Source organism: Sparus aurata, chromosome 9 (assembly GCF_900880675.1).
Source record: "Sparus aurata chromosome 9, fSpaAur1.1, whole genome shotgun sequence".
Lineage (NCBI taxonomy): Eukaryota > Metazoa > Chordata > Actinopteri > Spariformes > Sparidae > Sparus > Sparus aurata.
In genome coordinates, this window is record NC_044195.1 from 2,029,581 (window position 1) to 2,042,575 (window position 12,995).

General features: G+C 40.7%; 1 protein-coding gene across 15 annotated transcripts in view; it reads left to right on the forward strand.

The window, feature by feature from the left end:
* The window catches only part of lrch1 (leucine-rich repeats and calponin homology (CH) domain containing 1), a 351,529-nt gene that overhangs the window by 270,102 nt on the left and 68,432 nt on the right, over positions 1-12,995 (forward strand). For 11 of the 15 annotated variants that reach the window (XM_030428926.1, XM_030428929.1, XM_030428920.1 and 8 more), the window contains 2 exons: positions 3,836-3,908; positions 5,353-5,475. In XM_030428926.1, coding sequence (XP_030284786.1) covers positions 3,836-3,908; positions 5,353-5,475 — 196 coding nt within the window. The remainder of the gene's footprint in view (positions 1-3,835; positions 3,909-5,352; positions 5,476-12,995) is intronic. The other 4 variants (XM_030428935.1, XM_030428934.1, XM_030428925.1 and 1 more) reach the window with 2 other exon arrangements.

Sequence of the window (12,995 nt, forward strand, 5' to 3'; positions counted from 1 at the left end):
GAGATTCACATAGAGGTGAGGCAGAGAATTGGCGCAGGATCCCCGCATCCAAACGGCAGTGTTAATGGGGCTACTGTTTCTGATACCTCTGCCTGATCTGATTGATATTCTGTGCACCTACTCATGCTGCAATAACAGACTCTGATTTAACTGGAAGTGTCTGTCGAGACTACATTTTGATTGTAAGCCTTTGGTTCAGCCTTAACATAGGGAAGTGAAGCTGCTGCATGTGCTCTATGTATCTTTCCTTTGCAATGGAACAACTAGTCTGTAACCTGATAATCTGAGACAATGGCTTATTATACTCAACATGGCACAGAGTGCTACAAAAAATGTATTTTTAAGTACATAGCCTTTTGCACAAACTGCGTCATAGAGCTCTGGGTTGGAGGTCCAGGTGGTTGTAATGGTGTACTGCAGACACTGTAGATGCTGCAGTAGCAGCAACAGTTGCAGTAGACAAACTGGCATCTTTATTAGTTGCAAGTTCACTTGCTTGTCTTTTTTCTTCCAACTTCACTGATGGATGCACAGTTCTAATGTGCCTGTGCAGGTTATTTGTAGAGCCTGCTACATATTAGATTTTAACCGTGCATACTGTACACTCAATTTCACTGTTTCCTGCCGTCACTCATTTTCTCACCTTTCCAGCATGTTGTCTTTGTAGCCTCTGCTCTCTCTCTCTCTCTCACTCTCTCTCTCTTGCTCTCTTTCTCCGTCTTTCTCTCGCTCTCTCTCTCTCTCTCTCTCTCTCTCTCTGTAAGCCCCGCCCCTCCTGCTCAGTGCGGACACACAGACACCACCACACATCATGTAGTTGACCAATCACATGCGGCTTGAACAAAAAAAAAAATTGAGGGGAAAAAAAACCCAAATTGGCTCCTGCTCCCGGACAAGAGCCGGCTCCGATCGTTCACTTCAAAGAGCCGTTTCGTTCGCAACCGACACATCACTATAACTAAACAGGGTTCTCCCCAGACGGTGGAACAGCGGCGCTGCGCCGCTCTACCGCTCGGTCAGCGCCGCTATACTCCGCACGTGACAGTGTCGAGCGTCCGTCCGTCCGTCCGTCCGCCGTCCCCCGGTTGACGGCTAGGAGCTCCCTGCTGACGGCGATGAGCGTCCGTCCGTCCCCCAGCTGACGGAGTTGATGACCGGCTGTCCGTACGTCCGTGTCTCCCCCCCCCCCGGACTGACATTGACGAGCGGTCGCGCCACCCCCCCCCCCCCCCCCCCCCCCCCCCCCCCCCCCGGACAGACGGTGCGCCGCTATACTAAGAATTTCTGGGGAGAACCCTGCTAAACTACCCACCTTAGTTCAATAAGCTCCTCTCTGGAGGGGTTTTCAGGACGAGTACGGCGGATACAACTGGAGTCACTTTATGAATTTTATTGCGTACACATACACAATAAGTATTCACTGACTACCTAGCTTGACTGCTACCGCTATGTTAGCCTACCGAAAGTCAGCTCGTTAATTAGTTAGATAGTGACGTTTATCAACTAGGTTGTAAACCTGCAATGTAAACACAAACACAAAAGCCAGAATTAACCAATGACATTATACACTCATCCAATTGATATTAGTTCTTGATTTGAAATACTGGCAATGCTAATTTACAGACACTCACTGACAAGGCGTACCATTCCGGACCATCAATTGAATGAAAATGAAACCAAAAAGTGAGACACCTGCGCTTTGTGACTAATTGCGCATGCACACACGCACACAGTCTGGAGTCCAGGAATGATAACAAAACAAACCTGTAACCTGGTATGATTTTAACATATATGAAATATAAACATAAAATATGCCCATGCATTCTGAATAAGGTGGTGAACAGACTGGCTAGGGTGGGTGTTTTCTTATATTATCTTCTGGGCTCTTTGCAGACATATCATCTCAATTATATCACTGATGCTCTGTAGATGGGTACTACACTGCTCAAAAAAATTAAAGGAACACTTTGAAAACACATCAGATCTCAATGTGAAAAAAAAATTATGTTGGATATCTATACAGATATGGACAGGGCAATGTCTTAGGAACGAAGGGATGCCACATCTTTTGATAGAAATAAAAGTTTTCAGCCTACAGAGGGCTTAATTGTATAGACACCCCGAAAATCAAAGTGAAATAATGATGTGGCAGGCTAGTCCATTTTGCCAAAATTTAATTTCTGCAACTCAAAATGCTACTCAATATCTTGTGTGGCCCCCATGTGCTTGGATGCATGCTTGACAACGTCATTATCAGACAGGTTCAATTGACCTCATGCCATACTTAATAAATTAAGCGTTCCTTTAATTTTTTTGAGAAGTGTATTTATGTTCTGGGCGGTTTAAATCACCCGGTACAGGGCTCTCCCATCTGGGGCTTTGCACAACCGGAGCCTTGTGCTCCATTGGGCACTGTGTGGGTTGTCTGTACACCTCAGTGTTAAGGCTTCTGTCTTCTTCAATGTTTACTGCACAGTCCAAGAAGGACAGACTATCCCTTCTGACACCTTCCTGCGTCAACTTGTTGTTATATACATACAGCATTGATATTTTCTGTGAAGGCCTCTACTTCACTTGTTCTGATTTCGAAGCAGGTGTCATCTACATATCTGAATCAATGGCTAGGGGCAGTTCCTGTGAAGGTGATCAAGACGGAGAAGACTTTTCTAGTTGTTCTTTGTTAAGGGGGTCAGAGTGAACATAAAATGTATTAAGCTTATCGGGCCTTGGGCCTCACACATAATTCACAAAAAGCTCCTGCTTTTGTAGGCTGTAATAGTTTAAATTACCATCCACATATCTTTATTGCTGTTGGTGTTGCGGTCTGCTGATGTTTCCTCTTTGCCTCCTGATACCAGTTCTTAGTCTTGATCTGGTTTTGTTGTATGTTTCCTTGTTACCTGAGCAAAAGGCAACTTTTTTTCTTTGCATCAAGCCCTTACCTCTGCATTCATCTACGCCTGGTTGTGCAGTGACCTTATTGACTTTAGGATCACCACATGATGTCACTGAAGATGTATATAACTCAAGATTACTGTTGTTATCCTGACTGGCAGTGTCTTTGACCATTTGCCAGTCTGTACACTCAAAGCAGTGTCAACTGTCCAAACTTGGTTTTACTGAGGGTTTAACCCTTGCTAGAAGCTGGGAGTAATTAGGCAGAAGAGGCAGAGAAATATGGTCTGAGAGGCAAAAATGAGGATGGCGAAGGGCTTTGCTGCTGCCAGGAATATTGACATAAACATGGTCCAGGATATTCCTTTCCTTGGTGGGGATTTAGACACATTGTTACTTTTAACAGTGCCTGCTATTAGTGATCCACACTTTCACCATACCTTGCAGTGGATTTCTGATTTTCAGGGAATGTGATCCATACCAGCAGACAAAACACAGTGTGAGGAAAGATTCTACAATGCACAAATAAAACATTTTGATAAAAATACTGTCAACATTAAAACTCTGAAGCTTAGGATAAAGAAACACATGCGCTGATTTGCTATCCTGAGCCAGTTGATAACCAGTTGTCCAGCACCACCAATTTTAGTCTAGCCAGGTGACCCTATAAGAGTCAAGTTTGACTTGCTCCCTGATCTAGGCCCATTAGTGTCATGAATGCAAGTCAGACCACCTACATGTGTGGTTGAACAAATCACTTGAGCGTGATGTGATTCTTTTAATTCTGTTTTTCTGTGGAGTCATTTGTAGATCTGCGTCTTTGCAAACCACTCCCACACATGAAGCACAGGACAGAAGATGTCCAGCATTTGTTCAATAAATTATACTTTCATTGTTTGCTGATGAAACTGACATAATGTTTGGATTTCTGTTGCTGCAGCAAGATGATAGATCTCCAACAGGCAGACTTTCGTCCTTCTCCAGCTCGGTGTTTGGACTGAAGCCCCGTTCAGGTGAGTGCAGAGAATAGGTCACATACGTGGGCTCCTAGATCCACAGTTCAAATCACTGCTTGTACATCTATATTGGTTCCTCATAAAAAATATACCATTGATTGCAGTTTCCAAAGAACAGTATACGGTACAGCAGGGTTCATATAATATATGTTGCTCAGTCGGATTGGAACAACCAATTTTGTAACCTTTTGCTATACCTGTGGAAATTACCTGACTAAAGTCTTGAATTTTCGTGATTTTGACCTACATATTAATTTAAGCAGGGATGGGATATTATGTCTCTTGCTGTACTGCAGTTGTTTAGCTTCTACGAAATATTGTACCATGTCTTGATTTAATTTGATTTGTGTTAACTTATAAGAGCCTGCAAACATATTTTCTAAATCAGCTCCTTACTCTGAGCGATGTTATCCTACATGAACACAAAATGATTGGTTAAAGTTAGTTTTTTATATTTTGTTGCTAAACACCTGCCTGACAAATTGGTGGTATTCAAGTCCTTAACTAAAGTAAATGTAATATAATGCCACAATGTAAAAATACTGTTAAATAAAAGTACAAATGTATTTGCCCAAAATACTATATACATAAAAGTACTCATGATGTAGTTCTGACCAATATATGTTATATTATTGGATTATAACTATTGATACATCAATGTGTGTCTGTGTGTGTGTGTGTGTGTGTTCTTAAGTTAAACATGCCTAGCAGTGTATTCACTTTTTTCATAGTCTTCTCAAATTTTATGAATGAGTATGTTAGAGATCTGTGTTTTCATGTCATGGCAATGCAGAAACAATATGAACATATCCATCGGGGATCAGGGCTAGCTGAACATGTTAACCAAGAATTACTGCAGAGTATCTGCACTCAAATACATTCAAATTGATGTCCACTAAAATGATACTGAATAGGCACAAATTGAACAAGCACCTTCAGGGTCAGTGCTATTCTGCTATATTTGTAGAATCATTGCAAACTTCAGTACCATCCAGCCTGTGTTTTCTAACGGTTAACAGTGTGCAAAATATTGCTAACTGCCGATGAAACTATCATGATACTAGCAGCATGTGGAGGTGATATGTAATGTGAAATGCCACTAATCTTTATTTTGTGCTGTTATGTGTTATGTTATCTCTCTGTATTCCTACTTTTCACATGATCTTTTCCAATTTACTCCCCCCCTTTTTTTCTGCTCCCTCTTTCATTTCTACTCTCACATATCTTCTGCATGACTTTTGATGTTGAAATCATGAACTCATCTTATCTGACCTGCCTGCATGTGTTTCTCCTGTGTCAATACTTGCCTCCAATTGATGTACCTGTTTTTATTTCCTGCCAACCAATTTTTGCGGAACATTCTTGATTCACTATGGTGCCCCACCTTCCTGCACTACACACCACACCCACATATCTGGCCACTTCCATGTCCTGGTTGTAGCCCCGCCTTCACTGCCCTGCTCGCCCCCTCCTTCCTGTATTGACTCCTCCCCCCTCTCACAGGCCTTGCCCCTCCATAGAGGTACATCTTGTAGCCATGAAGATGGAGGCATGCCCAGCTGTGGTAGGTCCTCTTTTCACAGCATCAGAAGATGCTGTAATGTGTGTTTTTCGAAACTTCACCAGAAAGGGTTTATGTTACCTTCCAAGCTAAACAAAGGCTGGGATGTTTTAAACTCAGAGTTTATGTCTTTATTGTGTTCTGGACCATCTGGTAGAAAATGTGTCACCTAAAATGAAGTTTTAGTTAGTTCAATCAAAAAGGCTTTTTTAAAAACAACTTGTAGGTTTTTTTTATGCTGATACCAGCCTCAAAAATTCAGTCTTAGTTTGGCTCAACAAAAAACCTATTTTAAAGGTCCCATATTATGAAAAACACCTTTTCTCTGGTCTCTACATATATAAACTGGTCTGCCAACTCCCAGAATGAGGAAAGCAAATGATTCCTGCATGGTCTCTGCAGCCCACCCACTGGTTAAATGGCGCTCCTACAGGCTGTTCAGATTCGGCTCCTTTCTTTACGTAACAAAATTAGTCATTTCCATTGGCAGGCCTCCTCTGCGCGGTGATAGGAGATATCCGAGAGGGGGGTGTCCATCCCCAAGGTGAAGTTCAGTGTGTCCAGCGGTGAGATAGCAGTGTTTCTTAATGTCGTCGCTCAGAATTAGACACGCAAATTGGTCTGTTGTTGCTTGTAAAAATCAACACCAGTACTTATATTCTGTCCCACCTACAGAACAACAGAAGAGACAGTGGTTGCGTTTCATTTTTAATTACAATGTTGCGGCTGCGGTTCGTGTGAGCTTGTATGTGTGTGCTAACCACTTCACGTTGGACTGCTTCAGTAATGAGGGTCAGTACAAAGCTGGCTTTTCCACGACACTGACCCTCGTAAAAGGATCAGTCCCAACTATACAGGACACAGCAACTGCACCCGAGCCACAGGTAAGTGTTGCCATGTTTTGATAGCATTTATAGTTGCCATTACCGCGAATACCATGGCTCACCTACAAAGGTTGTCTTTTTAATAGTCGGTTGGCTTTAGGCAAATTGTTATACCAGACTGGCAGAGATGTAAGGTCTTAATAGAGGCCATGGGTGACACCATATTTGGTCCATAAACTGGTCCATAAAAGGTGGTACTGTTTTTTTACTTGTTTTTTAGGTTTGTACAGAATACACTAGAACTCTTTTTGTGCTGTAGGTGCCCTATATTGAAAGAGTACGAAGAACAATGAGAAACATCATACAAAGATTTTATAAATAAATACATAAATAAATAAAAAGTTAACCATTAAAGCACACAACAAAACCACATAAAAGGGAAATATTTAAGAACAACTATAAAAATTATAACTTATTGAAAAATCTTCATTCATGACCCCTGGTGATAAACCTTTGAAGAAGAATATCCAAAATGCCTCTCATTTCTTGTACATTTTGTCTATCACTTCTATTCCTATAGAACATAAAGAAAAGTAGTTTTGTTGCTTCTCATTAAAGTGTCTTGCACCAGAACTGGTTACACTGAAATTATTTCATAGAAATTAAAATTATCTTTCAAACTGGTGGAAATGCAGTAGACAAATGAAAATAACATTTGTCTATTGACCATTTTCTAATGGTGGTTGTGGCTCAGGGCTAGAGCCAGCATCTTGTTATCGGAAGGTTGCTTGTTCAATTGCCCTAGCCCTCCTGTGGTGCTTGGGTCAAATCTGACTGATTTACAACTTCATAAAATCCTAAACATTTCATTTTTCCTCTTATTGCCTCAAGGCCTTATGATATCCTCCACACTAGGCATCTGAACATATCAAAATGCTGATCACCACTTTCACTGAATTTTGAGTGATCTGATCAACTGTGTAACACCTGTGGTCTTCCTGGTCAAAATTGACTGGCATAGGAAATGAATAGGTAATACTAAATTATGTTCATTCATTAGATGGAAAACATCCCCATGCACACCCACACATGCGCATCCACATACAGCCTCCCGACCATACACCCACCCACACACACACACACACACACTCAGGCACATTCTCACACACGCACATTTCCCCATTTGAAACACACATTTCAGAATGAAGAATTAGGTGTCATTTATGGGAACCTGTCTCTTTCTCGTGCTTTTGTGCCCACCTGGGAGCCACTCAGACTCTCCAGACCTAACAATGTATCATACCTGTTTAAATGCTCCATATATAAAGATTTTCAAACATTTCAAACTAAACAGTTAGGTGTTTGTTATGGGAACAGATCTCTTTCCTGTGCTTATGTGCCCATACCTACACGTGAACCACACTTTACAGAATAAACAACGCATCATATCTTCTCACAGACTATATAAACCTTTATTTGTGCCTTCCTTTCATTTTACTCTGTGACCACAATGAGAAGGCAATTTACTGTCAGAGAGGCTCTGAATCGAACTTTTGAATCAGATGAAGGGGAGATCGAAGTTGAACTGGAGACAGAGGAGGAGGTGTTAGAACTGGAAGACAACATTGATCCTGATTTTGATCCAGACCTTTATGAGACTGACCAGTCAACAGATGAAGAGGCTCCAGAGGAAGAGGCACATGGAGAAGAGGCACGAGAAGAAGAGGCACCAGAGGTGACATTTCAGTCCAAGAGTGGCAACTGGTATTCTTACTCCCAGGACAGAGGAGGCAGAGCAAGAGTGCAAAACATTGTAAGGATGAAGCCAGGGCCAACATGATACGCAATATCTAGTGTGGATGACATCAAGTCCAGCTTCCAAATCTTTTTACCAGAGTCCATGGAGGAAATTATACTGGATACGACAAACCTGGAGGCGAAGCGTGTGTTTTGGGAAATGTGGGGAGCATTGGACTAGGTAGACCTCCAAGACTACATGGGTCTGTTGATTCTGGCTGGAGTATTTCTGTCAAACAAGGAGGCTACACACAGTCTGTGGGATGCAGAGTCTGGGAGGCCTATATTCCGATCAACTATGTCCTTACAGCAGTTTCATGTCCTCTCAAGAATTATCCGATTTGATAATAAAGATACACAACCTGTACCCACTGTACAATGCCACTCCTGTATGTGAACACACACACACACACACACACACACACACACACACAGATGACTATTCATGTTGGGTTTTTTTCAGATGTTCTGTGAATTTCTTCTTTGTTTTGATTATTATTATAATTTTCACTGTCTATTATTTGTATAGTTACTGCAGTTATGCATGTTCACCACTAGTTGGAAACACTGTTTATAGCATCAAAAGGTGTTACAGTTGTTCTATATTGTGAACACACAAAAACTGGTACTTGACACAATGACCACAACATGTAACTCATGCACCAACCCCCTGAACCAATTCTGCTAAACTGCAAGCACAATTCCTGCTTGACACTCAAATTGCAGTTCTAAAACACACTTTTTCCAAAACACTACACACAATTCTCTGCATTTGGCACAATTTTCATTAAGAAAATCTCTTGTTTTCACAAGTAACACTGTCATTCAAAATTCTAAAGTGAATTGCCCTACTATGCACACTGACTCAACACCTGGACACCCTACACATTATACTCATTCCACTAGAGCAGCTCAGGTACGTTGTCATTTGGGACAACATAAGTTTCCTCTGGGCTGCTCTGGTTTGTAACTGGTTCACTGCCCAACCACGCTTTTTAGCTGGTAATCTCCCTCCATATTCTCCATTCCTCAATCCTATTGAGAATTTTTTTTCTGCCTGGAGATGGAAAGTGTATGACCGAAATCCACAAATGAGTATACACCTTCTCCAAGCTATGGAAGACGCATGTGGATATATAGCAGTTGGTGCGTTTCATGGCTAGATTCACCATGCTAGGTGATATTTCCCCCGCTGCTTGGCCAGGGAAAACATTGCTTGTGATGTGGATGAGATGCTGTGGCCAGACCGAAACAGAAGAGAGGATGCAGCATAGTTTTTTTAAAAACGTTTTTTTTTTACTGTTACTGTGTACAGTAAATTCTTCTGTTTTGTATATAGATCACTGTATGTGGAACTTTGTGTTGGTTGGGATGTACACTGTGTACATTGTTTTTGTTGGAAAATTAAAATATATCTGTTACCGTGTATTTGTTTGTTATGAGTATAAAAACAATATTCTCAAATATTTTACAATACACTTGTATGTACTGACTGTAGTAAGTGTAACACTGAACAAAAAAAGGCCTAAGTCGTTATTATGAAAGTGAAAAGAAGTGTTTTCCATTCATCATAGTGTTTTACATTGAGCACATCAGTGTTCAACTGGTTCTTATAAATATCTATTCATATAATGTTTTGTGTTTGTCATTTGAAAACAAAATACCATTTTGAGAAGAAATAACATTGTTTTGAATGTAGAGTTTCATTTTGCAGGAGAATTGAGGGTTTTTGCTCATTGTGTGTGTGTTTTCTGATTTGTGTGTAGAGTTCTGAGAGTATGAGGCATGCTTTCAGAAAATGTGTGTAAACAATAGAGAAAAACTGTGAATAGAATTTGGTGATGATTATGTTTGACTGATGTTTTTTGTGGTAATATAAGAGCAGTTAAACCAAACGCGTCAAATTTGACCATGAAGATCAAAGTAAGGAGGGAGAAACAAACATAATACAAGGGCTGGTCTGCATGTCGAAGTGTCCTTGGGCAAGATACTGAACCCCAAACTGCTCCTGATGTGCTGGTCGGCACCTTGCATGGCAGCAAAAATTTGAGCGCAACTATGGGATATTGGAAGGTCCCCTAAATTGAATAGATGATGGTATCAGATTTTTTTAGGCCACCATCAAGCCCTGGCTCCATCAATGTTTGATGGTAAGAACATTTTGCAGTTTTGTTTGGATAAACCTCCTTCGAGAAGTCGTTATAACTTTTATTTTGCAACTAACTAGCCAGTGATGGCAGCTACAATTTGCATTTGCACATTTCTGTGGCTCAAATAAACCCTCTGTCTATCTCTAGCTGACTCTACTGAAGCTTTAAATGTTTTTCTAGCGTTGGCATGAAGCTCTGCCACATACTAATTCCAGTCAGGCTTGGTATTATATCCCTTAGACTAAGGCTCATGAAAAGGCATACTGGCTATATGATCTGATTACAGAATAGACACATAAATCCTTACCATATTGTGGATTCTTACAATTCTCACATGATGACATTTTGAAACAACTCATTATTTCCCAGTAACTTCTGTCTTGATGACATTTACATTAGACCACTCCAGTTTCCCTGTGTTTATGCTATTAACTGCAGTAGATAACATGGGTAGCTTTTCTAGATTCAGTGGCATAGAAAATGGTATGTGATTAGCAATGGCATAGTCATAGTAAGTAGATTTCCATGGCATTCTTGCAAATACAGTAATCCTGCCATGGGGTTGTATGCCACGCTTCACTTGATGTAAATATAACTATTAGCTAGCATTTTCAGCATTCATGTCCCCAAAATTGTAGTTTCTAAATTAAGCAGTTAAACTACAAAATATGACCCAAAACGCAGTTGAAATACTTGACGCAGCACAAAATATGAATATAGTTTGACTACCAGCAAGTTACAGCAAATTGTAGTTAAGCTATGCAGTTTTTGTCTCTATAAGCTTTCAAACACATTCTCTATGAATTCAGTTATATTTGATTTGGATTTGACCAATGAAACATCCTACTAGTTTTTTTAAATTAATTCATATTTACAATTCATGCTGGTATGTTTAAAGTCAATGTCGTTCTGATGGTATAATGCCTTTTCTAATTAAGACATCCATTTTGGTCGTTTATTACATAATGCACCAATTATTACATTTTCTTGACAAAAAAGTCCAACACCTTCATTTTGTAATTACTGATGCAATATGTAAGAAGTTATTACAAAATGCGGCAAAGTTTAGTACATATTGTGTTCAAGAATTTTATCACAAAATGTGGCAGATTATTACAAAATGCAGCATTATCCCCGGAACCCAATCAATTCCCAATGTAACCAGTGTAATGAGTGAACCATATTTGTGATGCCAGAGGACAATGGTCCAGTAGACAAGTTATCCAATCCAATCCAATCCAACTTTATTTGTTAAGCGCTTTAAAAACAACCAAAGTTGGCCAAAGTGCTGTACAGAAAAAATAAATAAGACATCACAAACAGAAAGACATAATTGCTCACATAGCGCGCAAAATACAACAATACATTAAAAGGCATAAAACATGAGTAAAAAATGCAATAAAAATAATCAAAATAAGGAATAAAATCAAGAAGATCAAGTCGACCTCTTACTAGGTGTCGAAAGCTATGGAGAAGAGATGGGTTTTAAGAAGTGATTTAAAAACTGACAAGGAAGAGGCCTGTTTAATGTGCAGAGGCAGATCATTCCATAGTTTAGGAGCCGACACAGCAAAAGCACGGTCCCCTCTGAGCTTCCGCTTAGATTTAGGCACACTCAGGAGCAGCTGATCATCTGACCTGAGAGAGCGGGCGGATATATAAGGGTGTAGAAGCTCAGAGAGGTAGGGCGGGGCAAGACCATTCAGGTATTTAAAAGCAAACAAAATAATTTTAAAATGGATCCGAAATTGAATAGGCAGCCAATGCAGTGAGGCTAAAATGGGGGAAATGTGCTCATATTTACTTGTGCCAGTTAAAAGACGTGCAGCTGCATTCTATACCATCTGGAGACGGGCGATGGAGGACCCACTGACCCCCACATACAGTGCGTTACAGTAATCCAGCCGAGTAGTTACAAAGGCGTGAATTACTGTCTCGAAGTGCTGCCTTGATAGAATCGGCTTTATTTTGGCCAGCTGCCTCAAATGGAAAAAGCTAGCTTTGACAACAGCCTTGATCTGACAGTTAAGATTAAGCTCAGGGTCCACTTTAAACCCTAGGTTAGTGATATTAGGTTTAATATACTGGGCCAAGGAACCCAGATCTACAGGGGGGGTCCCAGTGGCGCCACCAAAAACCATCACTTCTGTCTTTTTATCGTTAAAATGTAAAAAGTTCAGAGCCATCCAGGCCTTTATGGCGTCAAGACACGTAAGTAACCGTCTGACAGAGTGTTCATCTTTCTTTTTAAGAGGCACATAAATTTGACTGTCGTCTGCATAACAGTGGAATGAAATGCCGTGCTTCCTAAGTATGGAACCAAGTGGGAGCAGATAGAGAGAGAAGAGGAGAGGGCCAAGAACTGAGCCCTGAGGGACCCCGCAAGAGAGAGGAGCAGAGGAGGATACCGAGTCACCAAGGCTGACACAAAAAGTTTGATCAGTCAAGTACGACCTGAACCATTTCAACGCTACGCCCTTGATGCCCACCCACTGCTGCAAGCGTGAGATTAAAATTTCATGATCCACTGTGTCAAATGCAGCAGTTAAATCTTAAAGCACAAGGATAACACAGTCACCAGAGTCCGTAGCTAAAAATATATAATTAAAAACTCTTACAAGAGCTGATTCGGTGCTGTGCAGGGATGTAAAACCGGATTGGAAAACCTCTAGGATATTATGTTCTTCCAGAAAGGCCATTAATTGGCTGTGCACAACCTTCTCCAGGATTTTCGAAAGAAAAGGCAGTTTGG